Source organism: Psittacula echo (assembly GCF_963264785.1).
Source record: "Psittacula echo genome assembly, contig: SCAFFOLD_89, whole genome shotgun sequence".
Taxonomy (NCBI): domain Eukaryota; kingdom Metazoa; phylum Chordata; class Aves; order Psittaciformes; family Psittacidae; genus Psittacula; species Psittacula echo.
The window spans coordinates 1-25,872 of record NW_027664210.1 but is presented as its reverse complement, the minus strand read 5'-3'; the positions used below and the strand labels follow the sequence as shown (position 1 = coordinate 25,872).

Genomic DNA, 25,872 nt, shown 5'->3' with positions numbered 1-25,872 from the left:
GGCAACATGGTCTAGAGGGGTTGCCCGTGGCAGGGGGGTTGGAACTGGATGATCTTAAGGTCGTTTCCGACCCTCACTTTACTATGATTCCATGGTGTCTAAAGCGTGTTCAGAACAGTTGAATCTTTCTTCCAGTATACATCACCTAACTTAAGAGAAAAAGAATTGCTGAAATAACACGAGACACACACAGATTTTCAACCTGCATTAGCTTGCATGAGAATCTGATACTAGGATCTACAAGGCTAATTTTTCCAAATCTGGATGCAAGTTCAACTCAGAGGAAAAGTGAAAGCAGTGTATGTCTACTCGCCAGATCTCACAGACTGCTACAGACAACGACCAACATAGAAAGATCCCCTCTCTACTCCTAATTACCTTATAGTACTATGAGAGGTAATAGCTCTACACTGATTTTCTGTGTCGTTTTCAGCAGCAGTTCTCTCTCACTCCCCTTCTCCCTTTCCCATATAGTTGCCTTGCAACTTTAGCAGTGTTTCGCACGACCACATGATCGTACTCTTGGAACTGGAACAGTGACTTCAGAGCAACCAAGGATTATTTGGTACTTAATTTCCAACAAGTTTCCTCAAAGCACAAGCCTAATCTGTCTAACCTCATGTGAAAGTTCCAGAGGCACCCCTCCATTTCTAGGCTACGCGGAAGCACTTCTAAGACCACACAGTTCCTGCCCAGACCCCTTTTTCAGCTGTTTTCTCATCCTGGCTGGTGAGTCCCAGCATCCTTGCTTTCATTGCTTTCCCATTCCCAGGTTTGTACCCTTACAAAATTCATATCCTGTTCCTACACAGGAAGTAAAAGCAGGTGTTTCATTTTGTGGCAGAAGAAAGGTTAGGGATACGACTCTTCCTTTTTGAGTACTCCCCAAGCATCACCAGACTTCTGACAGAACAATCGCTTCGTAGTAGCCACCTCCATGATGCCAGCAAGGTTACGTAGTACCAGGAGAATCACCTACATCCTACTGTTCTACTTACATTTTTGTAATTCCCATTAACTCTCCCACTGCATCTTCACTGTGTTAAACACCTAGCCAGCACAGCCTCGCATTCTGCTATTGATATAGTGCCTTATTTCAACTGCTGAGTAAGCTTGTAACTGCATAGGAGCATGTTCTTCGACTTAGGAAGTGAGTGCAGTGAGAGCAGAGATTATTCTGCAGTTTCAGAATGTAAAATGTATTAAAGTTCTGAGTTTTATATACAGCAAATTTTAAAAGCAAGCTTGCAGGTTGGCAAAATACTACATTATGATTCTGTTATTTTAGATTAGAAGTAAACAAACCTTGTAACTGTGCAAGCTCCTCTCAGCAATATTAACCTTAAAAGATTCTTCTGGATAAACAAGAATAAAACACATGGAGAGAGCAGATAATCCTTCATCACTACACTTACTCACATCAGCTCCACTATCAAGAAGAAGATTGACAAGAGCATTACGGGAATGCACCTGTAGAGGGGAAGCATCCATATTTGCATATATAAGTACACACTTCTTGCCTGGGACATGGAAAGAACTGACAGCACAATTTTGAGGTAATGATGCTCTACACTGTTTATCTAATTCACATTGATATTTTCCTCAAAACAGAAGCTCAATGTCTTACAGGGTTCAGAACATAACTTTTTTGGTTAATTTCAACTAATGGATTTTGCAGGAATTCATCGAGGTTTCATGCACAGAGAGACTAGAAATGACTGAGACGGCTATAGGAGAAATACAGTGTTCTAAATTATCTAGCTTCTGCTTGGCATTTACAGTGAATGCTGAGTATTGAGGCAGCTGACAGAAAAACAAAGAAAAAGGCAGGGGGAGAGATTGCATCCCCCTCCTACAGAAACTGGAGTTGTACATGCGTAGTTTCAGCCACAACCGCTTTTCAGCAAAAACAAAACAACTCTGTGTGCATCTGATTTCAAATAGGATCAAAAATAATAAGGGCACAATCACATCCAAGAACATAGATCTAGCCCACTGCATAATCACAACCTGAAATCAAACCTGACATTTGAAATCACTGCTAATATTTACTGAAGGGCTTCTTTTAGGTTCTTTGTTTACCATGGGGGTTGGCACGATACCAGTCATTACAGACACTACTCATGCCACACCGCTTTTCTGGGTTTCCTGCTTGTTGAACATTCCTTCATACTATGTAATGAAACAAGAGAAAAAATTAATCCAGCCTACTACGCCAGGAATTTTCTCATCATGTGGTAAAGAGTCATGCTTAGAATCTTACAGCCGCAGCAGCAAGTGCTGTGTATCCATGTTTGTCAGCTATGTCTGGATGAGCAAGCCCGTTCCTCAGAATCGCAGAGACCCCATCATAGTCTCCTCTTGCTGCCTTCTTAATTAGCTGCTCCGAGGCAAGTTCTCTGGGGCCTGAAGGCCCATAAGCATTGCGGGCTCCACTGAGAATGAGGTTGACATCTGAATTGAACTCCACTTGACAGCGCCTAGAAAAGGAGAGAAAAGCACAGCACATTTAAGCAGCTAGGTACTCTTGGACCACTACTGCAGCTAAAGAAAATGCATCAAGAATAAAATATGCTGGTCCGCAAGATGGGAAAATAAGGCCAGCTATCATTTTAAGAGCTATTTTAGATAGTGTGAGCTTGCTTATATTAATGGGGTGCTGGCAGTAGCATATAGATTTTATCTAGACAAGTTAAAAGTATTTTAGTAGATGTTTGATGGACGGGTAAGAAAACAAAATCTAACTACCATGTGTTTTTATGACCCAATTTATCATGCACAGTCATGACATTTGTTTATGATCTAATTTTCATCACCTGCTTTAACTATGACTATAAAATATACGTATGTAGCTTGTGTTCCTATCAGAAAAGCAAACAAGGAAATCCTCCGTGTGCTCAAAAAGCATCTGCACATACAAGTACCAAGCTACATAAAAACTGATGTGCAGTTGGCAGTTCTACTAGCTGTCGACTTTTTTGTTACAGCGTATTTTGAATAGCCTTGAAGAAGAACAAGAGTCAAGACAACCACAAAGAGTTATCAATATCCATATTTTCAGTACTTTTGAAAACCTGGCGCTATGCTTCCCCATATTTTTTTTTCTATGCCAGACTACACTCTCCGGACAGCGAAGGTCAGAACAGGTCTCTACAGCCCTTGACTCCCAATTCTTTTCAAAACTGGACTTCCAGAAACCCTGACTTGTTAATGAGTAATGGGATTATTTTTCTAGGTGTGACCAGGATAAACCCAATGTTTAACTTAAAGGAATAAAATCTATAAATTGAGAGATGAATATGTTATTTGCTTCCTTTTTTAACAAAAAACAACCCTTATTGGCAACTTGTAATCTCAAGGCCACAAAACCCAATCTCGAGTGCAGCTTTTATCCTGCAACGTAAATTTGAAAACAACAAACACCCATGGGTAGTAATTGTTAAAAATCCACACATAATAAACAAATCATCAGCAGTTACCTCTGCTTATGCACGTGCATCTACCTTCGAACCAGCAGGGAGGTTACATTTGCAACAGGCCAAGGGTCCTCCTCAGGCAGCTTCTTCTGAAAATACAGAGCATCACACTCTCCAGGAAGGAGTGAGTCAGAGTAAGACGATCCATGTTACGAGAATATGCAAAGACTCCTTCAGGTAAAATATCATTACCATCAAAAGGGAGATGCTTATAGTTACGGAGAAATGGGTCTTCCTCAAGTGAAATATACCCCTTCTGAGATCTGTCATCAGTGTACCTGTAGTGCGCTGGATAATCCAAGACAGGAAAATAACCAGGTACTTCAGTACATAGCTTAATTAGATGATCTCTGAGCCACAAGCCAACATCCTGACAGCCATCTGGATAGCTCTCAACCCCTGGTCCAAATCGCTCATCAGATTTGTACAGCCCCTTAAGAAACAAGTAAACTCACGAGTATCAGTCAGAGAGCAAACAATTTGTACAGTTAAAGTCTGGATTGTATTTAAACCAATCTGGCTGCTTTTGGCCTTACTGGTCCACTTACTATTGACAGAGCAATAACTGCCAAAGCCAATCTGAACAGCAAAGCCTTCACGTTCACTTTGGTCTATTAACAGCAAACACAAATCTTCCAGCACACGAACAGTGGAAGGCCCTAAATTTAACTACAGTAGGATGTATATGTTTAGATTACAATTCCTGATGCTTTTAAGGCCTAGGCAAGATTTTATTTTAATTTTATTCTGTGATCAATTTTAGATTGCAGCCTTTTGGTCCAGGACAGGTTTTTGGTTAGATTTTACTGCCTTCTCAAAACAAACATTTCTGAAACACATCTGGCGCAGACACAGATTCTGGAAATGGCACGTTTCTTTTCTTACAATGTAACTAAATTTAGGGTATCTATAGTCTTGCAAGCATGACACGACATGCCAACGGAAGAGTCTCAGCAGCAAATAGTGCACTACAGGACAGGAGTTGCAGTCTTCCTACAAAAGGTATCCTAGTTTGACCTTGACACTGTGGTAGGTAAGGCATAAACATCATCAAATTCAAGCAGACTCATGCGTATCTGGACCACACAGATGGTTCGAGACAGGTTCACACTGAGCTATCACAACCTCAAAACAGCCATTTGGAGCAAAAATCAGCAACTTCACACTGAGCTGTTTAGCTACACAGATAAATGAGTAGGACAAAAGCACTATCACTGGCAGAATATACTGGCAAGAATAAAATTCTGAGTATGGTTATGATCTCAAGTTTCTCTGTTTTCGCCCGAGCTTTAGATTTTACATCATATACTCAAACTAAAGCTCTCCTAAATCTGTAATTAACGCCACATTATCAACACTGAGCAAGAATGCTGTGTTCTTGTTGATGTCTCCTCAGTGTTGATTGGCCCTCTAAATGCAAACACTGTTATGTTGTTTCTCTCTATGTTTTAGATTATTTGAGGAATTGCAGAGATACCCAGGGATCAGCAGGAACAGGTGGGCACTGTTCCCCTACACTTGGGACTGGTCAGATATACCTTTTAGGAAAATAAAGAAGGACTGCAAGCTCTTAGAAAACAAGATTTCCAGCTTCTACTAGCAACATCAGGGCTGAAAATGATGCAAACCAGCCAACTAGCTACCTGGAAACTTCAGAGTGCTATCTTCACAGTTTCCTAAAATGCAGTGCTTTTCCAGTTTCTAATTCATCCTAATATGCCTTTTGAGAGTACTGTCTAACAAATAAGCTCTTCATCAAAGAAGGAGAATAAATACCCAAATTACATACATTAGATACGTGAACAAGAAACTTTTCCAGGCAGCACTGGTGAGGCTGCACCTCAAATACTGTGTTCAGTTTCAGGCCTCTCACTACAAAAAAGGCATTGAAGTGCTGGAGCTGGTCCAGAGAATGGCAGTGGAGCTGGTGAAAGGCCTGGAGCACAAGAGTGATGAGGAACTGGGGGTGTTTAGCCTGGAGAAAAGGAGGCTCAGGGGAGACCTTACCACTCTCTACAACCACCTGAAAGAAGGCTGTAGTGAGGTGGGGGTTGGTGTCTTTTCCCAAGTAGAAAGAGAAAATGGCCTCAAGTTGCACCACAGGAGGTTTAGTCCGGATATTAGGAAACATTTCTTCCCTGAAAGGGCGGTCAGGTCTTGGAACAGGCTGCCCAGGGAAGTGGTGGAGTCACCATCCTGGAGGTATTTAAAAAGACATGTAGATGTGGCACTTACGGATATGGTTTAGTGGTGGACTTGGCAGTGCTGGGTTAATGGTTGGACTTGATGATCTTAAGGGTCTTTTCCAGCTCAAATGATTCTATTATCATCTCCTTCGGTATTTCCCCATGGGAAAGTTGAGTACAGAAGCTAAGCTGTTGAAATAGCACCCTAACTCATGGGAGATCAAAGCATGACAATTTTGCTCTAAAGAACTAAAATACTAAGGGAGCTACTCGGAAAAAAAAAAAAAAACAACCAAAAAACACCAAACCAAACCACTGCTGACTTTGAAAGGCACAGGAATTGCAGTATTAGCACAGCAATTTCCCAGTTCCCTGAAATTTTCTGACATCCTTCCATTCCAGCATCCCATAGGCTTCTACACGGCCAAGATAAACAGCTCCTGTGAATTTGGAACCATCAGGCCTGTAGTTAACCCCATTTCTGTGGCGGTGGCCTATGTACAACTTTCCCACATATCTCTGTAATCCACAAAAGAGGACAAGACAAGAAGAATGATACAACTGATAGGACAAAAATAAGTGAAATTGCATTCTTACTGCAGCAGAGCAGGACTAACAAGATGCAGGCAACTGACACATGAAGAGGATGAATCTGTTACACAGTTAAGACTGGGAACAGTCTCAATGTCACTTTAGTTGTGGGCTTCAAAGCCCAGCCAAGATTTTACCAATTTCTCTAGAAGCTCTTCCATCACATAGCAATCAGTAGTCCATACTACTTCAGTAGATGTATCTCAGTGTTCATATTCTCATTGCTAAATGACAGAGGAGAAACCAACATCTATTCAATCATTCAACAGCTGTCCTAAAGACCGGTATGCCAATATACCTTCAGCATTCTGCATTCAAAACAAAAGGTAAAAGTCTTCAACTGCCAGATGCATGTGAAGTGACTGGATTATTAAAACTTTACACACCACTTGCTTTAAAAGTGCTCCAAAACTGCCACTTTAACCCTTCCGGAGAACGCACTGATGAAATTTTGTACCATAGGCAAACAAAGTGCTGGGCTGTATGAAAGTGGCTGATGCGCAGTAAAAAAGTTGTCCATAACCCCCTCTCTTCTGTGAAGAAAACCTTAGCTACCAACCTGCTCATCTGACTGTACCTGACTGAAATCTGATAGTCATTGATTTCAGCCACAAACACTTCAAGGTATTCACCACTTTGAAGCAAAACCAAGCATTTGGAAGATATTTTATATAAATCAATCAAAAATTGTTAATTAAAAGCAAAAACCACTTAAATAACAATCTCAATTCTTCACTTCTTCTGTTGCATTAAAAATAATCATAAAGTATGCAGCCTTGCCACAGTCTTGGCACTTTGTGGCATAAAAGGAGCGACTGCCCCTGGCTTAAAACAAAAGAACATTATGGTGCTAATAACAGCACTCACAGAAACCATCTACCATCTTCTCTGGGACTGAGGACAGACTGAGTGGTCCGAGGGAGAGAACAGAGGGTGTTATGTGAAACCGTGGAGCTCAGTTTTTATTTTCACAGTGGACGTGTTACCAACCCAGACACGGACTGACAGGAACACCAAGAAGAGCAGTGAGGGCTGATTCCCCAGGTGAACGTGCTCTCAGACATCACACGGATGCTGTGAAAGCTCTTGCCTTACTCAGAATAAGCTCAAACTGAGTTTGGCACCAGTAGAGGGCGAGCAGGGAGAGAAAGCCCAGGGAAGGCGGCATCCGAGCCGCTCTTCTTCCAAGGAGGAAGCAGGGCCTCCTGACCGCCCCTCCCCTGCCCACGGACGGGCAGGGCTCCCAGCGAACACACGCTGGGGGACACGTGGCCACGGCGCATCACCGACAGCCGTCCGGGGCCCGCGGAACGCTCGTACCCGGGTGGCAGAGCGGGGGGCCTCCGGCGGTCTCTCCCCGCAGCCCAGCATCAGCACCGCGCACGTTGCCGGTCCCCGGCCCGCGGGGCAGGCCCTGCCTGGAGCTGTGGCCACAGCTAGCCGCCCTCGCCTCTTCCGTGCCCTTGGCCGCCAGCAGAGCGAAAACTCGCCCCACATCGACGGCCATGGCCGCGCCCCCGACAACACTGCCGACTCCGCCTGGTGGGGTGCGAGGCCCCAGATCATGGCCGGCGCCTTGCCGTGGACACCCCGGCGGCCTCGCCCGGGCTGGGGCCTAGAGGGAGGCCCGCGTAGCCACCCTGCGCCGCCCCCCCGCGGCAGTACCGTATAGGACAGCAGGCCTGACCGTGAGCCCGGCCCTGCTCACTCCAGCCCTTTGGCCTGCTCTTTCTGCCAGCGCTCGTCGTCTCTTCTGCAGACTCTCGCAGCTCTCCTGGCCGCCTTGCTCAACCTTGCTGTGAAATACGAGCTCACTCCTCTAAACGAGATAACAGGGTTTTATTGAGGGACAGAGTCAGTAAAGCAAAAGCAACAGCGCTGGGTGCACGACCGTAGCCAGAGGCGCGCTGGTGAGCATTTGTTACAGGTTTATATACTTTCACTATTGCATTACCCAAATACATATTCATAATTCCCGCGTATAGGCAGGGAATATTATATCTAGCTCCAGGACCTTATTATCATAAGTCTCCTCCTCTTGGCATCTGCGCGCTGCTCTGCGGTGATTGTGGGCAGGGGTCTCGAGGATGAAGTAAGCAGTCTTCCTCATGTGAGGAGGGGTCTTCAAGATGAAGTAAGCAGTCTTCCTCACGGTGTACTCTTCACCTTTGGCACACTTGGATGCCCCAGTAATCACAGAACTAGCTGAACCCAGCCGTATCTGTAATTCTTCTGATAGCTGGCAAAGATTTAGAACAGCGTGACCTTCCTGCAAAATTTATTGCAGGAGGGGCAGACAGGGAGTATCCCAAGCTAGCAGATGTTTGGGAGCTTCTGTCTCTAAACTAACTGATAAGTAGAAGGATAGTGTGAAATAACTCATTCAGGTTTAGTCAGGCCACTAAATTCCACAGACTTACAACACAAACATTGATCTTTCTCTTCGACCTAAGTTAGGCTAAAAGTACTTTAGCCCTATGTTGTCCAGGCACTAGCATTCCTCAAATCAAAACACACACAACCCTTTTCTTTTATTTTTACAAATTCTTTTGTTGTTTGACTCCATTTTGCTCAAGAGTCCTGGCCATTTTCAACTTGTTGCCTAATCTTGTGTCTTCAGCGAGCTTTGTTTCTGTTACTGCGAACTCACACAGTTACATCCACGTAGTAACACCTATGATTTGCGAAAGCCAGTACATTTATGTGCTTATCACAAATGAATATGCATGTTTGTGTGTAATAAATATCTGCTTGCTTAACCCCTCGGTGTGCAAGTCAGGAGGAGTGACCCCCCTTGCAGCCGGCGCCATGATAAACATACCTGCTTTATAACTCCCTTTGAGTTGTAGAGTCTCATTCCGTGCATCAGTTTCTTTTCTCAATAATCTTGTAAAAAGTATTAAAGTCTTGTTTTTGCAGTTAGCCGAAAGATGGCGGTTAAGGCGTGAAAACTTTGGCAGGAGCTGGGTTAGTGCTTACAGTGTAGGGAAGCCATCCCACACAAGCAGGTTGGCGAGGCGCGGTTGGGGGTGGGAGGGTAGTGAGCTCTCAAAGGAAGTAATGCACTCTGTACCCAGGGGTGGACTTGGTGTGGGTAACTTAGGCACTTCAGATAGGCTGTAAACCTTGGAGTACCTAGCCAATAGGGAAACAAGGGAGGGACTCTGCGGTCGGAGGTGGGCCATCAAAAGGTCATAAAAGCCTTGTGACCAGGGTGTGCCTCCTTACTACAAGGCCTGTTTTTGCAAAAACTTGAAATAAAGAGATGCTTCACTGTTGTGTCTAAGCTGAGCCTTTACAAGAAGCATTTTTAAGTTTCTAACAATCCTACGGCAAGCACAGGCCACTTTGTGAAAGCCAAGTCAAATGAAGCTATTTGAAAGTTGTTCCTAAGGAGCAGGCAACTTCCATGTTGCCCCACGGGAGCCCAGAGGGAGCCCTGCTCAGCCCCACTGTGACATCATAGAACTGGGCACCCATACAGCGTGGTGGGGCAGGGAGAGAGCCCACAGCTGCGCGTGACTGTTGCCCTGAGCAGGGACACTCCTGTGGACGGGCAGCGCGGAGCTGCTGCTGGAGCTGGTTTTGCCTGAGGAGCCCAGATTGCTGAGGCTTAGGAGGAAGAGCTGAGCAGGGAGGCTGCCTTTGCCCAGAGATGGAAAGGAGAAAGGCATCACGGAAAAGAGGCCAAGGGGCCTTAAACGTCTCCTTTGAGAGCGAGACTGACCAGCAGTCAGTAGGAGAGACTGCAGGGCAGAGCCACCGCCAGGCGACTAGGTACGAAGTTGGCTGCTCGTGCCTGGGGCATCAGGTTAGGACGGTAGCTGGGACATGGCCTAATACAGCCAGCAGGTCATGGATCAGCATGGGGAAGCTGACAGCCACTTCTGCACAACAGCCCTGTGCATTGCCAAGCCCCCTTCTGGTGGGCCTTGGCTGAAAGCATAGCTTGCTCTCCCAGCCAAAAGGCAGTGTGCAGCAGGGGCTTCCTTATACTGTGAGGGCTGGGGCCCAGCTTTGCCCGGGGGAGGGGGGTCCCAGCCCCTGGCACCTCAGGTTGGTCTCCTGGGACCCGCCTGACTGACAGAGGGAGGCTGCATGGGGAGGAGAGCTCAGCCCCAGGAAAGAGGTGCGGGATAGTGGTTGGGGCAGCAGTCCGTGCCCCCTGTGTGAACAGCCACTGAGAGGAGCTGCTGAGAGGCATGTTGGGGCAGGGAACACGGAGGGAGGGGATGAGAATCAGGCTGTGCTGCGGCGTCACCGAAAGTCGGTAGAATAAGACTCCTTAACACCAGCCATAGAATCCTAGAACAGTTAGGGCTGAAAAGGACATTAAGATCATCTCGTTCCAACACCCCTGCCATGGGCAGGGACATCCTGCCCTAAATCACCCTTCAGATACTGGAAGGCTGCTCTGAGGTCTCCACGCAGCCTTCTCTTCTCCAGGCTGAACAGCCCCAGCTTTCTCAGCCTGTCTTCATACAGGAGGTGATTGAGCCCCCGATCATCCTCGTGGCCCTCCTCTGGACTTGTTCCAACAGTTCCATGTCCTTTTCATGTTGAGGACACCAGAACTGCACACAATACTCCAAGGGAGGTCTCATGAGAGCAGAGGAGAGGGGCAGGATCACATCCTTCGACCTGCTGGTCGCTCTCCTCTTGATGCAGGCCAGGATACGGTTGGCTTTTTGGGCTGTGAGCGTCCACTGAAGCCGGCTCGTGCTCATTTTTCTCATCAAATGTAGCATTAAGAAGCAGGCATTATTTATTATGGCACCCGATGCATGGGGGAATTGCTCCACCAAACGTGCATGTCGATTCTTACAGATTTCTTGCTTATGAGAATTCATCTCATACATATACGTTATAATTCTCAGGGACCTTGTGCATAATTTCTTCCCAGAATTAACTGACGTAGGTTGCAACCTACTAGAGCATGCATGGTAGCTCGCTCTGGCGGTCGTAGGGGTCGTTACTTCTCTCTTGTCTTCCTCGGGTTATTCAAAGGTCACACGGAGGATGATGAAGATGTGATAGTTCATCTTTTTCTCGCTGTAGCAATCCTCCACACCGCAGTGTCAGATGTCCTTCTTGATTGCCTGCAAGAGCTGGTTCTCTGTGAAGCACATGTATATATTATAATGTGTTTCCATGGTATGAATGGGCTACTTTTAGCTGAGTTTGCAAGCCTCGAGTCACTTAAAACAATTGAGCATTGTAGGAGCGGTTTTAGATGTATTATCAGGGTGCGCTTCCAGTGGTGGAGACTGCTGCTGCTGCCACCAGCTTTTTCCTCTTCCTCCACTGCAGGCCTGTAAAGCAAAGGCTGGGGAAAGGAGAGAGGGGGCCCCTGGAAGCAGCCCAGCTGTGCTGTCCTCTCTTGCTGCAGCTGGAACATCTCTTGGGAGGCTTCCACAGGCTTAGATCTGGCAAGGGCCTTGGTCCTCACAGCGTGAGCGCTGCGAGCAATTGGCATCTTTTTCTCTTCCTCCCACAGGAGCCTTTTCACAGAGGTGGAGCTGACGAAACGCATTTCTCAGTCCAATCCCAGCTCATCCGCTCGAGGGCCACCAAAGTGTCATGACAAGGCCACAGCACTTGCAAGTAAGCTCAGCACTGGTTCTTGCTGCAGAGTCCTTGGGGGTGAGCTCCGAGAGCTGCACTGTGCCACAAGCCTGGCAAAATGTCACGAGTGGCTGGAGAAATGCAGGCTGCCCTGCTCTTCACCCCAGAGAGGTGGTGCCTAGGACTCGGTGCTTGCCTCCCTGCAGGGAGCCAAAACACTCTTGGCTGAGCATCCTGGAGAAGAGACCTCAAGAGAGAGGCCTAACTTTTCTCTGGTTTCTTTGCCCAGGGACGGTCTTCAGCCTTGTTTGCCGCCCAGCAAGTATCCTTGCATCCCCGTGGAGATACTTGCTGATCATGTGCATCTTCACTGTGTATGTACTACCTGTTCCTGCTGTTGGGCTTTTGGGGAGGCGGTAGCCTCATGCTGCAGGGGTCAGGGTGCAGGGAGGGAGGGGGTGAGAACTGGGCTGTGCTGCCGGCTGTGCTTCAAGCAGTGGGGACTGCTGCTGCCGCCGCCAACTTCTTGCTCTTCCTCCACTGCAGGCTGCATCTTTGCTGTAAAGCAAAGATGGGGAGAGGAATATGTATGTAACTACATGTTTCTGTGTTGGATACGGGGAGCAAGAAGACGTCTGAGGGCCGGTGCAAGCAAAGGGGAGAGCAAGGGGTGTTCCTCAGCCAGCTTCCCACTCTCACGAGCACTGCTCGTCTTGTGGCCATTCTCAGGGAGAGCCAAGAGTAAAGCCCCTGGGCGGTCTCACTGCCACACATTCGCCAGAGGCCCAGATTTTGGTCATGGTAGGACAAACTGCTGTGTAGCCAGATGCAGGGGTGCAGAGCCAACAGTCTTGATTTGCTCAACCTCTTTACTTTCTGGGAGTAGTGAGTCCTGGAGTTCTTTTGGGGAAGAGCTGCTGGCAGTTTTGAAAGGTGTGGACAGAAAGTGTTCCTTCTGGGCGCTTCCCTGGCAGCTGTCTGTCAGCAGCAGGCTTCCAAAACAGTGGCTTTCCTGCCTGGAAGTGGTAATGCCGCTGCTTTGCTCAAAACCTGGCTCATTGACAGACATAGGACACCCTCCTTTTTCAGGCAAAAGATGGCTGTGCACAAGAAGAGGTGCTTGAAATTCATTATCTTCTTGCTTCCGATGGTTCTTGGTGAGTCTGCCTGAGCACACATTTGAGAGTAACAGCCTGGTTGTGCTGGATGCCAGCTTTTCTTTTTGGCCCATACGTGTGGAAACTCGCGGGGTCCAAGTGCTTCTGGAGTGCGTCCTTGACAAGGACTTGCTTTTCAGCTACCAGTAAGACTGGTAGCCTCCCAGCCATGCTGCTGCACTGGCCACAGAACCAAAGGGTTTGCTTAGTCTGCAAGCCTGCGAGAGAAGGGAGTATGTATTTCCAAGCCTGAACGGGGGGATACCCAGAGGGGCTGTGCAGGGTGACTGATGCCCCTCCTGATACCTCTCCTGGCTGATGCAGCCTGGTCTCGGGGCTCACAGAAGCAGTAAGGGGAAATGGGGAATAGCTCTGGGTCACCGAGCACACCTGAAGATCGTGGCTACACAGTGCCCTGAAGCCTGTGGTGATGGCTTCCAGTCAGAGGCACGTCCTCTCTCTGCACCCCATGTTCCCCACCTCCTCGGCTTACCTGCTGCCCCAGCCACAAGGCAACCAGGAGGAGACCACGGTGCTGCAGGGATCACTAGCAACCCAGGTCAAGTAACTGTCTCTTGGTGATGTGTATTGCAGCTGGTGTTTACTGTGGGACCTCCCTGCCAGTGTGGACAATGCGGGCAGAGGCACAGAGAGAGGTTGGTGACCCTTTGGGACAGGCAGCTCCTGCAAGGGAGCAGTGCTGACAGTGGCTGGCTAAATCATGGGCTTCTCTGTGTGCACACAGAGTGACCCAAAGAAGCAGCAGCTTTTGCCGGGGCTTCCTAGGGAAGCCTCTCCTGAGAAGCCCCAGCAGCTCTGGGAGTGGATACTCTAACAGAGCGTTTTTCCCTTTCAGGATCTGACATGGGCATCTGCAGCAGAAACAAAGATGCTGAGGTAAGAGATGTTTCCTGGGCTGGAATTGATCTGTACAGAAGCATCAGCCAACCTGTCACGGTTTAATCCCGGCCGGTAACTCAGCACCACGCAGCCTCTCGCTCACTCCCCCTCTTCTCTCTCCCCGTGCTCCCCGAGGGATGGGGAGGAGAATCGAAAGAATGTAGCTCCCATGGGCTGAGATAAGAACAGTCCAGTAACTAAGGTATAACACAAACCGTTGCTGCTACCACCAGTAACAATAATGATGAAGGGAATAACAAGGGAAGAGAATACAACCGCTCACCATCCGCGGACCGATACCCAGCCCGACCAGAGCAGTGATCGAGCCCTTCCGGGTAACTGCTCCGGGTTTCTATAGTGGGCATGAAGTGCTGTGGTATGGAATACCTCTTTGGCTAGTTTGGGTCAGGTGTCCTGTCTCTGCTTCTTCCCGGCTTCCCTTCCATCCTGGCAGAGCGTGAGACTCACAAAGTCCTTGGTCAGAGTAAACATTACTGAGCACCAACTAAAAACATCGGTGTTATCAGCGCTGTTCCCAGGCTGAAAGTCAAAAGCACAGCGCTGCACCAGCTACTGAGAAGGAGAAAAATGACTGCTACAGCTGAACCCAGTACAGCCTCGTGCTACCTGCACCCATTTTTCTAACAGCCACGGTTCCCGTACTTCCCTCTGGCCATTGCCTTTCTTTCAGCCTGGGGAGGAAGGGAAGCATTCACAAAGCAGAAACCCCCTGTGTCTCTGCTCCTTGCTGAGCTCAGACGCTCCCAAGGGAATGGGCTGCTCTCTGACAACATCTGCTTTCCTGTTCCTGCAGGAATTTGCACACCTCTTTGACAGAGCAAACCCAAAAGTTGCAGCTTCTGCTGGAGGAGATGGCTCATCTGGAGGTGGAGATAAGCAGTTTGAAGAAGGTAACCCTGCATTTTGGAGAAGAAGGCTTGGCTGGGCAGAAGCCCTGAGGAAGCACTCCTTGGGATTAGTAGTGGGCTCAGCCTGCTGGCCGCAGCAAGCCAGCCTTTGCCAGGGGATTGCTGGGTGAGCTGTGGCACTGCCCAGGCCCTTCTCTGGGCCCAGGTTAACTGGTGCTTTAGGCAATGCGGGTCTTCCAACAGCCTTCCCTTGGCACGGGCACCTCCGGCTGCTGTGGCTGGGCCCTGAGCAGCAGTGAGACCCAGGCCCTCTCCCATGGCCAGCCATCGTGGGCATGGCCTGAGCAAGGAAGGTGGGACAAAGGGAGTGAGGACACCATGGTCGTGGCCGCAGATACTGTGCTCGTGACTCACGTCAGCTGCAGGCTCTGAGCTTACTGGACAAGGCGTGCCTTGTGTTTCTGACACTGACCCTTTGCCTTTCTGGGTGCTGGCAGCCATGCTGAACTGCCTGCTGATGTGCTCGTTTTCTGTGCTTGTTTGCGTCTTTCCCAGGAGAGTCAGGAGGTGAACCAGGCAGCGCTGGAGCTGGCTTCGGAAATCTACGTCGAAAGATCTGACTGGGCCCTGAAGAGTGCTGGTATGGACACAGCAGCCCATTCTCCTTGCCATGCACTTGTCTGTAGCACTCCCCAAAGGAGGATGTCCTGCAGGTGCTGCTCTCCAAAGCAGGGGAGCTGAAAGCAGGGGAGCTTCATGAGATCCGAGAGCAAGTCTGTGGCAGTGGCTCTCTTGGATTCCCTCCTGGTGCCACCTCTGCGCAGGTGCCTCTGGCACTGCCCCACACACATTCCAGGGCTGATGGAGGGGCTCCTTTCCTCATCAATGCATTTGGAAAGGGAACGGATGGCTCATCCTTTATTGCCCACACAGCAAGCCCTCAGCTTTGGTCTGCTGTCATTCACCGGCACCCTCAGACCTTCTACTTGTGGTGCTGAGAGGAGCAGACACCAGGCGTACGGGTGCTGCCGTCCTGCGCAGCTGGCACCCCTACCAGCATGGAGATGAGGAGAGGACTGAGAGACACGGAGCTGTCCAGCAGCATCAGAAAGAGGGTCTGAGCACGGGGTCCTACTCTGTGGCCTCTTGCAGTCACCTGCTCTCCCTTCCTTACAGGTGCCATCATTGACATGCAGAGAACTTCAAAGACTTATGACTGCAAAGAGAATTGGGTCTGCAGGCTTTCACGGTTCTTCCACGCTCCCAACTCTCCTGATCTGATTTTGCAGGTATTGTAGCAGAAATCACCGGTGCATGTTTCCTTCCTGTGGAGCTGGGGACTGACCTTAGGGGTTGTCCTCTCAGTCCAGTGGTGATGCTCAAGCCCACAGTGCTGATCTGTTGCCTGAAACCAAAGCTTGAACTCAGGGCTGGGCTTGATAGAAAGCAGTGGTTCCCCTCAGGAGGGGAACAGAGCTCAGCTGCTGCATCTTGCCCACAGTCCTCTGTCACGGCTGGGTGAACGACTTTCTCCCTGGTGACCTCATTTCCATACTCACCCCTAACAGTACCTTTTTGGGGTGGGAGGCAGGGGGTCCTCTGCAGAGCCACTGGGCACAGAGGTGTATCTGTAAGGCCCGAACTAGGTTGGCTTAGTAACAGGGATTCTCCTCTTTCCGTAATACCGAGAGGCTGCTGCGTTTGCCCATTTCCCCAGACGTGCCTCATTTTCAAGCTGGAATAGACCCCCCAGACACACCAGCACCTGTGCTTCAAGCTACATGAGCAGCTGTGTTGAACTGAACGTGGGCTCACCTTTCATTGCTCTCACATTCTGATTGCAGCCGGATATTTCGCCAGGAAAGTGCTGGCCTTTACAAGGGCACCAGGGCCAGGTGGTCATCAGGTTGCCCGCACGAGTTCATCTGACTGCTGTCAGCGTGCAGCACATCTACAAAGAGGTCTCTCCATCTGGGACCGTCCTCAGTGCCCCCCGAGACATCGCTGTCTTTGTAAGTCTCTGCTGGGTGCTGCTGGCTGGCATGTGGCCCTGGGGGAAAGCTGTGACTGGAACTTGCTTGCTTTGTGCATCCTTGGAGGTTCGTGTCCTGCTTTCTCCTAAGCCCTGCAGCGCACTTGCAGGATACTTCAGGGGGTCTAGAGGTTCCATCCCTCTCAGGACTCGTTCTGGTGAGAGCACCTTGAAGAAAACACAAGGTGGAGACAGTGCTTAACTGCTGCTAGAGCCCCAGGAGAGGCTGAGTAGATAACAGCCCACGCAGCATGTGCCGATCCAGCACACACAAACATCCTCTTTGTTGGAACAAGCCTGAGCTTCTCTCCTTCCTCCTTGTGCTTTTCCCTCGAGGGAGTGAATGTGGACAGAGAAGAGGAAACTCTCCTTGGGATGTTCGTGTATGACGTGGCAAAAGAGGCCATTCAAACCTTCCCTCTGAAGGTACGGTCCACGCAGGAGGGCAAGATGCCCAGGAGAAAACCAGGAGTGCCTGCAAGTCCGTGGCAGGAAGAGCGTGAATGCTCTCTCCCCTGGCACAGGGGCCCGGACCACTGCCGGGGAGGTGTGGTGGAGCTGGGAGGGCTGAGTAGCCTGCGGTGGTGGTAGCAGCAACAGCTTTGCAGGGGCAGGGTTGTTCCTGTGGGAGCTTCAGTCCTGAGAGAGCCCTGGCTGCAGCTGCTGCCTTCAGCGGAGCCAGCTGCACACAGGGCCTCTCCACCAAAGCAACATCTTCGTGCCAGGAGAAATAGAGATGCCTGGTGGGGAAAGCTGCCAGGCAGCATTGTCGCTCCACCCTGTGGCCTGCTGACAGGCTGGACAGTGTCCTTTGCTCCCAGCACAACACGTCCCTTTTCTCCTGGTGCCCTCACACCTGCCAGTAGGAAGGCAGGCAGAGAGGATAGCGGGAGCTTCATGGGGTTTCACACCACCTGTCTCACGCATAGGAGGACCTCCCCAGCCTCTCTGTCAGCACGGAGCAAGCCGCAGAGGGAAAGGGGCAAAGGGAAGGGAGGTGCAGTCCCCAGCAGGCCAGGCTGCAGAGGGTGCCTTCTCCCTTCCCATGCCTCCAGTCTCTGCAGGAGCACCGCTGCCAGCAGGGAGCCTCGGGTGCCTACAGCCACTCCGACCCGCTTTTGGAAGCTTGTTCCTGAGCAGGAGCAGGGCTGGCAGGGGCAGAAACGTCAACGGCACCGTCACACTTAACGCCTCAGTTTCCTTGTCACTCTCTTCACAGAACACACAGAGAGCCTTTTCACACATCAAACTTACCGTGAAGAGCAACTGGGGAAACACAGCCTACACCTGCATTTATCGAGTGCAGGTTCATGGAAAGATGGCAAAACCAGAAAACCTCAACTGAAACCAGAGAAGGAAAAGAACACAAATAAAAAAGAGGGAGGAGGGATAAATGGTTTGTCAGATCAGAGTGGTGTAGAAGATCTGTCTCCAAAGTAGGGTGTGCAGGAAGGACCACTGGGGGATGGGTAGGAGCACCCGCTGACATGGCTACAGGGCAGCCTGCAGGCAGCGGATGTGGGTCACCAACAATCCTTGGGACAGCTCCTTGGGGCTGCCAGGGGCTTGTGAGCTCCCCCTTTTAATTTCCCAGTAGAGGGGCTGGAGAAGCACCGGGTTCCCCAGTGCACCATCAAAGGGGTGTGTGTGATGGCTGCCTTCTCCCGGGGATGGTTTCAGGGGTGTGCAGCCAGGGGTACCCAGGGTTGTCCTTCCAAGCAGGGTCCCTGCACCCCAGGGGCTGTGTGCTGGAGCAGTCTGGGGGAAGTCATCTTCCTGCTGAAAGACCCAGCACAGGACAGCTGAGACCAAAGCTGATGGACAGATGAGATCTTCTGAACAGCTCTTTGATATCTCGTCTGAATTTCATCTGACACAATACCCCCATAGGTGCTCCCGCCATGTTCCTATTTCCTTACTGCCGGAGGGCAGGACTGGCTCTGCCAGAGCCCCCAGCAGAGCCCCCTCCTTCCACTGACACCCTCAGCCTGCAGCAACCAGAGCTCATGGAAGGGACCTGCCAAAAGTCTTCCTGAAACCAGAGAAGAGGCAGTTTCAGGGTGTTCTGTGAGAAATGCATTAGGTTTCACTCAGAGAATTCTCCCCTAAATTGCCACTGTCTTTTCCCTTTTGGAAAGCCCCCATAACAAGAAGCAGCAAATGTCCAGTGGCAGCTCCGTCACCCGCTTCCTCCGCCTGCCATTTGCAGACACGTGGGAGCTGCAGCTCTTGCATGCCTGACTCTTCCTCGGCATCTACCTGGCTGTGCTCCTGGGCAACGAACTCATCCTCACCACCACAGCCTGCAACCAGTGCCTCCACACCCCCATGTACTTCTTCCTCCTCGACCTCCCCTGCTGGACCTGCGCCCCATGTCCACCACTGTCACTAAACCGATTGCCAGTTCCCTCTGGAACACCAGGGCCATCTTCTTCCTGGGATGTGCTGCCCAGGTCTTTTTCTTTCTCTCCTCAAGCACAGACGAGTTTTATCTTCTCACCATCATGCCCTACAACCACTCTGTGTCCATCTGCCAACCCCTGCATGACGGGACCCTCCTGGGCAGCACAGCTTGCGTCCGCAATGGCAGCAGCTGCCTGGGCCAGAGGGTTTCCCAGTTCTCGGCTGCACACTGTGGGACTTTGTCACTTCCCTCTGCTAAGGCAATGCCCAAAGGACCAAAGCTGGGGGAGCAGAGTGGGTTCCTGTCCCCTCTCTGCCTGTTCTGGGACAGTTCTGCCACTGTCCAGATGCTCTGGGAGAGCTTGGGAGCCCTTCCCTGAGGCCGTGTATGAGGAGATCGGTAGTTACAGCTCAGCATGGAAGAAGCAGGCAAGGTTCGGTTGCCCATGTTCAGCGAGTCCCCTCCATGGGGCACATCTGCCAGGCTTTTCCCCCTTACTGCCCCACCCAGGGCTGACCCCTGCGCTGGGGTGTGTGGGGAGAGCAGCAAGGTCCTGGGCCCAAGAGAGGAGCTTCATCTCACCAGTTCTTCCTGTCCCCGCCAGGGACAGCCCCTCTCTGTGTGCTCCTGCGTGCTGCGTGACACCTGAGGGTTGAGGGAAGCTCCTGTCCCAGGGCAGCTCTGGGAGACCCTTTGAGACAGGGCTTGTCCCAGGGGAGCAGGGTGAGTCCTGAGCCCTCCTCCCACTCAGCCTTTTCTCCGTGGCTCCCCCCAGCAGTGAGCACAAGCTTGGCCACCAGAGCACATCCCATAACACCTCCAGGTTCCTATTCAAAGAGGTCCCTGACTTCTAAGATTCTGTGATTCTTTCAGAGCGTAATTCGTGATTCTCTCTCCTTAACTGTTGGTGTTTTGGGAGACTCCTCTGTGGTATTTACCCCATGGCAAAGGTCACGCAGAGCATCTGCCTTTCTGGCTACACCCTTCAGAGAAGCCACCTGTGTGCACTGCAAAGGGGAGTGCTGAGGTGGGCTGTGTCCTTGGGGAAAGCCCTGTTCCTGCGGGGGACACAGCCCTGGGAGAGAGCATGCAGGGAAGGGCTGTGCTGCATTCACAGGGCAGTGTTTAGCTCCAGTCAAGTGACATGATGCTGTCAGAGCTCTGTGCCTTGCTCACGCTGCTCCTCTCCCTTCGTCCTCACCTTGCAGGGTTTTGGCTGAGGCACAGACATGGAATGACGACAGCCAGTCATCCTCAGCCATGCACACCCCCTCCCACCGCAGCTGAACGCGAGAGACCAGCTCTTGGGGAGTGCTTTTTATTAGACTCATATTGGAAGTAGTAGAGGAGCCGTGTAGAGGGAATGTCGGAGGCCGAAAGAGAGAGCAGGCATTCCAAAATTGAATACAAGAGATTGTATAAAATGTCAGTGTTCAAATGTCTCCTTCATCTTCTGGAAAAGGAGAGGGTACCTTATATAAAACATGGCTCGCTGTTGCTCTGTGGGAAGGCATACTGACCCTTGCAGGAATACGAATGACTTGCCAGGATATAAAACAAATCAAGCTGTTTCTAGAACTGCTCACTATGATTTTATTTATGTTGGAAATTCCCAAATTACTCACTTCCAGGGTAACTGCAAGACATACCTCCTCTCTGGATTTTAAAGAGAAGCACAGTATGGACAAGGCCTGCTGCATGCAGTATGTTTTGGAATAAGGTTTTGTTTTTTCCTCTACTTTTTGTTATGGAAGCTGCTGCTGTTTAGCAACAGCCCTGCTGAATTCCTCACCCTGGGGACTGGTGGTGAAAACACAGACCTAACTGGAGATCCTCCAGCTCTCTGGTTCTACTGCAGTGCTCAGAAATAACCAAAAGACATGGTCTACAGCAGCAAGAAAAGAGTAAGAAAAAACTGATAAATTAATCCCTCTAGATAGCCTAAATAAGTGTATAGCAGCATCCTTTAACAGCGTGGTACAAGACCTCCCACTGGAGAAGAGATATGCTCTCTACGAGCTGTTGGCTCAGCAGAGGAATTCCAGGAAAGCATGTTTTGTCAGTTTGGGGGCACCAGTAAGATGTAGCTTTCATTTTCTTCACGCTCCAAAGTCCAGTCCGTGACCCTGTGCCACAAGCTACACGCAGCTTCCGAGCTAGAAGACATGTACCTTCCATTTGGAACATCTGGATTTCTCCCTTAGAATTAAAAGAAGTTATTTCTTTTGCTGGAGAAAGCTTTGTGTGGGGGTATTTTCTGAAAGACTGCAAAGCACTTCAAACCCAAATAGCAATTGTCTGTTACAAGAGTTAACCCTGCAAGCCATGTGCACTCTAAAGGGTCCAGAGGAAGGCTATCTGCTTTATCCTAGCCCAATTTCAGCATAAAGTGGTAATGCAATATTTAATAAAACAGGTAACTGCGGTTATCTGAGCAAAACTGGCTTTCTGAGATACCAGCTCCCTCTGCTTTACAGGATTTAAGCTCCTTGCTTAGCTTATCTCATAGGAAGTGTCCTAAAGTTCAGTGTACAAGTACAGGACTTGAGTAAGGATTTGCTCTTTGCTCATCTTGGCTTTGTAGGGTTTCCTAGTGTTACGAAATGTGGAGGGAGCATCTAGTACCTCCCTGCAGCACCTGAATAGAAACTTCCAAGCAGCAGCTTGTAGTTTTTACAGGAATCACTCCAATTCATCCTCAGGATACTCTCCCCACTACCAAAATCTTCTCCCTACAGCTCCTGCAGTTTTCCACCAACACTCTTATGTCTCCCAATCCTCCTTGCTATGTTGCTAACTCTCTTCATACCCAAACCCCTCTACACTTCATCCATCAACCTTCCCAAGCCCTCTACCTGTTTTCCTGGTTACCATTCATTTGGCTTAGAGCTCTTGCTAAGCTAATTTGTTATTTGTTATGTGCTCATGGACTCATTGGGTTTCAGAACACGTAAGGGCACAGTTTTCTAGTTTCCGTGCAGGCAGCAGTTGTTTGCGCATGTCTCTTCTTTTTCCTAAAACAGCTTTAATTCTTGAGGGACGGGGAAACAGAAAATCTGACAAGGGCTCAAGCAGACACGGAGATGGCAATTTAGTGTTAGCTTCGTTTCCTTTAAGAAACTGAAATAGCAAATCTTGGACAGCACAGAGATGTGATCATAAAATTGACTCTCCATGGGATAATGCTGTAGGAGGGAAAGGGGAAAAGATCCCATCATCTGTTGGTATAACAAGCATCTGCAGAGCTAGGACTCCACCAGTGCTGTTTGAAATATTTATCCAAGCTGACATTGTGTGCAGGCTATTTGCCTTTGCTTTATGACTGGAAGGTTAAAATATTGTTGTGAAGATAAAAGAGAAAAGGAAGATGTTAGAACCAGGGTCATGTAAGATAGACTATGTGTATTACGACATGATAGAAATGTGTATTATGTGTGAGCAACCATACCGGGAGTGCCTTGACTTATCCCTCAGGTGGTTATACAACATGTTACTTTAAATTCCATTAACATCTGCTATTTTTTTCCTGCTCCACTCAGCGCACAAAGTGAAGAGTGCTCAGACTTCAGTATTTTGTCTCACTTCCTATGCTTAATGTGGGATACTAAACCATTTGTGTTGCAAATTACTCCCTGAATCCAGCATTATTGATTTCTTGACTTTCTTTTCAATGAAAGACTTAATTACAGAATCTGTGAGTTTCACACACACACAAAATAATTAACTTTCATAAGACTTCTGTGAGATCAGCAGGCTGTGTTACAGTCTGAGGCTCAGGGCGATTATGCCCCTTAGAGGTACTCACTACTTTTGAAAGCCTCTTTTGGAGTTACTTGGTTTGGTTTCAGCAAGTAAGAATGTTTTATGTGCAGCCTTTGCTAGCGTGCAACTCTGAGCACATGAGTTCCACGACTCACTTCCCAGGCTGTCAGAAAGGTCATCTACACAGTGAGGTGCACACATTGATAAGCCAGTGTAGTAAATCTGGGTAGGTAACTGAGCACTGAAGCGTGGAGAGAGCTGAACATTGGTTGCCTGATGGAATAAAAAGAAAATTGTCATGGATAGACTTGAAAGAAATCTCTGTTAATCTCCATCCTGCCTCTTTTGCTTCTGCTTTCCCAAAAAGCTTTCACCTTTCTGATGGATCTTTTCTTTTCAAGGTTAATTCACGGCAATTCCTAAATCCAGGTGTCATTGCAAAACTAACAAGGGAAAACAATCCATTACAGTTGGCAATTCCTAGCTCTGAACAAATGGACTTTTAAAAAACTTTTTTTTTTTTTTTTTTTTAGGGTCAGAGCGGGTTAAGAAACAAACTCATGCATTACATTTGCTGCCAAGCCATTTGCAATTTCAGCCACTGCTAGTGAAAGTCACACCATTTTTTATAATTACTTTCAGTAAGAAAAAGACCTCTGTATATGATTAATTTCAAAAGGAGAGGATCAGTCCCAGTTTGTGCAGTCCTTCCTGTTGATCCTGCTTCTAGGATCCAGACTCCGATCTCTCTGGGCAAACCTATCCAGAAAAAGAAAAGTATATATATAGGCAAACCCGTCCCAAGTATGCAGAGTGGCATGCTGCAAATTTTATGAAAGCAATTATATTCCCTTCAGCTGCTTTTAAATGCTTCAGGTTTTTTAGAGCTGCCAGCAACGGGTCATCGTTTAAATCATACCTTGCTATTGAACCTGTTCTTCCAAGGCTGCCAGGAAAGTTATTTAATTTCATTGAGAGCATCTAGTCAAATACTAATGAACTGACTCCAACCTGGAGAGTATCACAGTATCACACAGTATCACAGTATGTTAGAGATTGGAAGGGACCTCAAAAGATCATCTAGTCCAATCCCCCTGCCAGAGCAGGAACACCTAGATAAGATTACACAGGAATGTGTCCAGGCGGGTTTTGAATGTCTCCAGAGAAGGAGACTCCACAACCTCCCTGGGCAGCCTGTTCCAGTGTTCTGTCACCCTCACTGAGAAGAAGTTTCTTCTCAAGTTTAAGTGGAACCTCTTGTGTTCCAGTTTATACCCATTACCCCTTGTCTTATCATTGTTTGCCATTGAGAACAGCCTGGCTCCATCCTCATGACACTCCCCCTTTATATATTTATATACACTAATAAGGTCCCCCCGCAGTCTCCTCTTCTCCAAACTATAGAGACCCAGCTCCCTCAGCCTTTCCTCATAAGGGAGATGCTCCACTCCCTTAATCATCTTTGTCGCCCTGCGCTGGACTCTCTCCAGCAGGTCCCTGTCCTTCTTGAACTGAGGGGCCCAGAACTGGACACAATATTCCAGATGCGGTCTCACCAGGGCCGAGTAGAGGGGAAGGAGGACCTCTCTCGACCTACTGACCACCCCCCTTCTAATACACCCCAGGATGCCATTGGCCTTCCTGGCCACAAGGGCACAGTGTTGGCTCATGGTCATCCTGCTGTCCACTAGGACCCCCAGGTCCCTCTCCCCTACACTGCTCTCTAACAGGTCGTTCCCCAACCTATACTGGAACCTGGGGTTGTTCCTGCCCAGATGCAGGACTCTACACTTTCCCTTGTTATATTTCATCAAGTTTCTCCCTGCCCAACTCTCCAGCCTGTCCAGGTCTCGCTGGATGGCAGCACAGCCTTCTGGCGTGTCAGCCACTCCTCCCAGCTTAGTGTCATCAGCAAACTTGCTGACAGTACACTCAATTCCCTCATCTAAATCATTGATGAATATAGAGCATTTTGCTTTTGTTCCTTCTTCAGAAGGGAACATGCAGAAATATCTGCTAGAAACAGCCCCACATTGAGAGTTGCCAGTGGTGATGACAGAGGAGGAAGACGGGAAGCAACCTTCTTTTGCTTCCATATGCCTGCTCAGATATGCATAGAGGGAGAAGAGTGTATGATACTTGGTCTGGCAGACACAAGCCATCTAGAGTGGGAGATGGGACACTTCATACAGATGATTTAGGGAGGGGACAGCGTGAGAGCTTGCCAGCCTGTTAACAAAACAGTGGAGAGAAGAGGACATTTCCTTGCAGTTGCAGTTTTTTTGATGGGACAGGAGAGATGTTTGTTCTTGTCATCCCTCCTCTCTGTGTGTGTGGCTAATAAGCTGCATTTGCCCAGGGCCAGGAAGTGCTGGGGTGGTCACAGTGCAGTCTCTCCTACTGACTGCTGGTCAGTCTCGCTCTCAAAGGAGACGTTTAAGGCCCCTTGGCCTCTTTTCCGTGATGCCTTTCTCCTTTCCATCTCTGGGCAAAGGCAGCCTCCCTGCTCAGCTCTTCCTCCTAAGCCTCAGCAATCTGGGCTCCTCAGGCAAAACCAGCTCCAGCAGCAGCTCCGCGCTGCCCGTCCACAGGAGTGTCCCTGCTCAGGGCAACAGTCACGCGCAGCTGTGGGCTCTCTCCCTGCCCCACCACGCTGTATGGGTGCCCAGTTCTATGATGTCACAGTGGGGCTGAGCAGGGCTCCCTCTGGGCTCCCGTGGGGCAACATGGAAGTTGCCTGCTCCTTAGGAACAACTTTCAAATAGCTTCATTTGACTTGGCTTTCACAAAGTGGCCTGTGCTTGCCGTAGGATTGTTAGAAACTTAAAAATGCTTCTTGTAAAGGCTCAGCTTAGACACAACAGTGAAGCATCTCTTTATTTCAAGTTTTTGCAAAAACAGGCCTTGTAGTAAGGAGGCACACCCTGGTC

The 25,872-nt window shown here is 49.1% G+C and overlaps 1 protein-coding gene across 1 annotated transcript in view; it reads right to left on the bottom strand.

The window, feature by feature from the left end:
* LOC308232661 (ankyrin repeat and MYND domain-containing protein 1-like) overlaps positions 1–6,678 on the bottom strand; it is a gene marked incomplete at its 3' end in the record, with an annotated part of 31,595 nt that extends 24,917 nt beyond the window's left edge. Inside the window, 6 exon segments of the mRNA XM_080639889.1 lie at positions 1,306–1,470; positions 2,264–2,480; positions 3,480–3,499; positions 3,503–3,588; positions 3,591–3,909; positions 6,035–6,678. Of these exon segments, the coding sequence (XP_080496015.1) occupies positions 1,306–1,470; positions 2,264–2,480; positions 3,480–3,499; positions 3,503–3,588; positions 3,591–3,909; positions 6,035–6,253 (1,026 nt within the window). The 5' untranslated portion in view covers positions 6,254–6,678.
* Between the last annotated feature and the right edge of the window lie 19,194 nt (positions 6,679–25,872).